Source organism: Naegleria gruberi, assembly GCF_000004985.1.
Source record: "Naegleria gruberi genomic scaffold NAEGRscaffold_169, whole genome shotgun sequence".
NCBI lineage: Eukaryota > Heterolobosea > Eutetramitea > Acrasida > Naegleriidae > Naegleria > Naegleria gruberi.
The window spans coordinates 1-1992 of NW_003163167.1; the positions used below are offsets into that span (position 1 = coordinate 1).

At 33.8% G+C, this 1992-nt stretch overlaps 1 protein-coding gene across 1 annotated transcript; it reads left to right on the forward strand.

The window, feature by feature from the left end:
• Positions 1-1500: 1500 nt before the first annotated feature.
• Positions 1501-1992, forward strand: NAEGRDRAFT_82339 (rho family small GTPase; the record flags this gene model as incomplete). The annotated part of the gene is made up of 4 exons (XM_002668544.2): positions 1501-1620; positions 1663-1733; positions 1772-1790; positions 1829-1992. The coding sequence occupies exons 1-4, from the start codon at positions 1515-1517 to the stop codon at positions 1990-1992; spliced, it is 360 nt and encodes a 119-aa protein (XP_002668590.1). The 5' UTR covers positions 1501-1514.

Sequence of the window (1992 nt, forward strand, 5' to 3'; positions counted from 1 at the left end):
ATCCCTTGTAACCAAATTATTCTTTTGTTGTTTAGTTGATTTGTGTCCATACCACGAGCAATAACTCTCGCATGACAACAAAATGGAGTGAGAAATGATAAAATGAAGAGAACTAAGGTACAAATTACGGTTCCAAGAAGGGAATAATAACTGGTAAAATCGTCTTGAATGTTTTGGAAAGCTAATGGAAGATCCTTTCCCTGAATGCTGCAAGATTGAGGATTGACTACTGTTTTTATCAATGAAAACCATCCATCTTCACAAAAGCAAACACTCTCACCTTGATATCCTTCTCCACAATCCATTTGGAGAAATTTTACATCGTCTTCTGAATGAATTTCTGAATATTTGCAAGAGTTTGACTCATCAATGTACTCGTCTGTTCCACAATTACTCTTTGTCTCACAAACTTGTTTCAAACAATTGAAAATAAGATCTCCTGAGCAATTGGGTTTACAAAATGAATTAATAAGAATGGTGTCAGTTGGACAATTATATGGAAGTCTGGAAGCTTTTGAATAATCGTGATGGGTTGAAGTAAACATATCATATGATGTTGGATCTAGATTTATCACTTGTTCATAAAAAGTAACCTGGCAATTTCTAACTGATGCTTTATAGTAGAAATTAAATCTATAATAGGAAAACGGTCCTATATTGAAAGAAAAAGATTGGAGTGAACATCCAGAAAGAAATAACTCATCTGAAACAGATCTGTGGTTATTGTTGAAAACCTCCATGAAAGAATAACCTGTACTGTTAAACGTTGTTGAGCCCATCTCCACAACGTAAAGAGAGCAAAAACCTGAGTGAATCTTAAAACCGATTACCAGAAGTGCCAACAACAAATCTAACATTTTTTTTTGGTTTTTTTTGGTAATTTCCTGATTTATTCCTTGATTATTTCTCCTTGTTGGAAAATACATTCCTTTGGAACTGTATCACCTACAGTTTTTTTCCAAGCCCTTCCTCTTGTATTGATAAACCAATTGGTTATTTGATTTTTTGTTAAACCAGTCTGTTCCATCAACATTTTCTTTTCAGAACTTGTTGGGAAGGGGTGTGCTAAGTGGTCCAAAAACCAGTTGTTAAGAACATCTGTTGGTTTTCCTCCAAGGCTTAATTTTTGAGATTCAATAACACCAAGAGATTTGATTAATTCTTTTTCTCCTTCCTCTACAGCCTTTTCTTTATAGGTTTGGATCAGTAGGGTTGCCTTGGGGTTTAGGATGGATTTTAAAATTAATTCATCAAGATCAAACATAAGCTGGGACAAATGACCTTCAATTTCTTCCTTCCTACTGATTGCTCTTTGGAATTTTTCTGATGTTGATGATATTTTCTCGTACCTGCTCTTAGTTTGTTCTCTAAAATCTTGAATCGAGGAAAACAACATTGCCGACATTTTTTTATTTTTAATAAAGGAAGATTCCTTAATTGCTTGCTGTAAAACAGTTCCAAGTGCCAGACTGATGGTTGACTTGACCAGTCAAAAAAAATATTTAAACATCATAATGTCTGACGAGGAGATTTTAAAAATCGTAACTGTTGGTGATGGTGCTGTTGGTAAAACATGTTTACTTTATGCCTACGCAAAGAATGAATTCCCACAAGAATATGGTAAGTAACTTATTAACAATTTTTTAACAATAAATTCAATAGTACCAACCGTATTTGATAATTATAACACCATGGTTGAAATTAATGACAAGGAAGTGAGCATAGGACTTTGGGTAAGTAAATCGAACTTCAATACTAACTGGATTTAAAGGATACTGCTGGACAAGAAGGTAATGTTTTTAATAATTATATTAACTAACAATCAAAGACTATGACAAGTTGCGTCCTCTCTCCTATCCTGGAACAAATTGTTTTATTGTTTGTTATGCTGTTACCAACCAAGCCTCTTATGAAAACGTAGAAGCTAAGTGGTATCCTGAATTACAAAAGAATTGCCCTGACGCACCTATTATTTTGTGGGAACTAAAATGA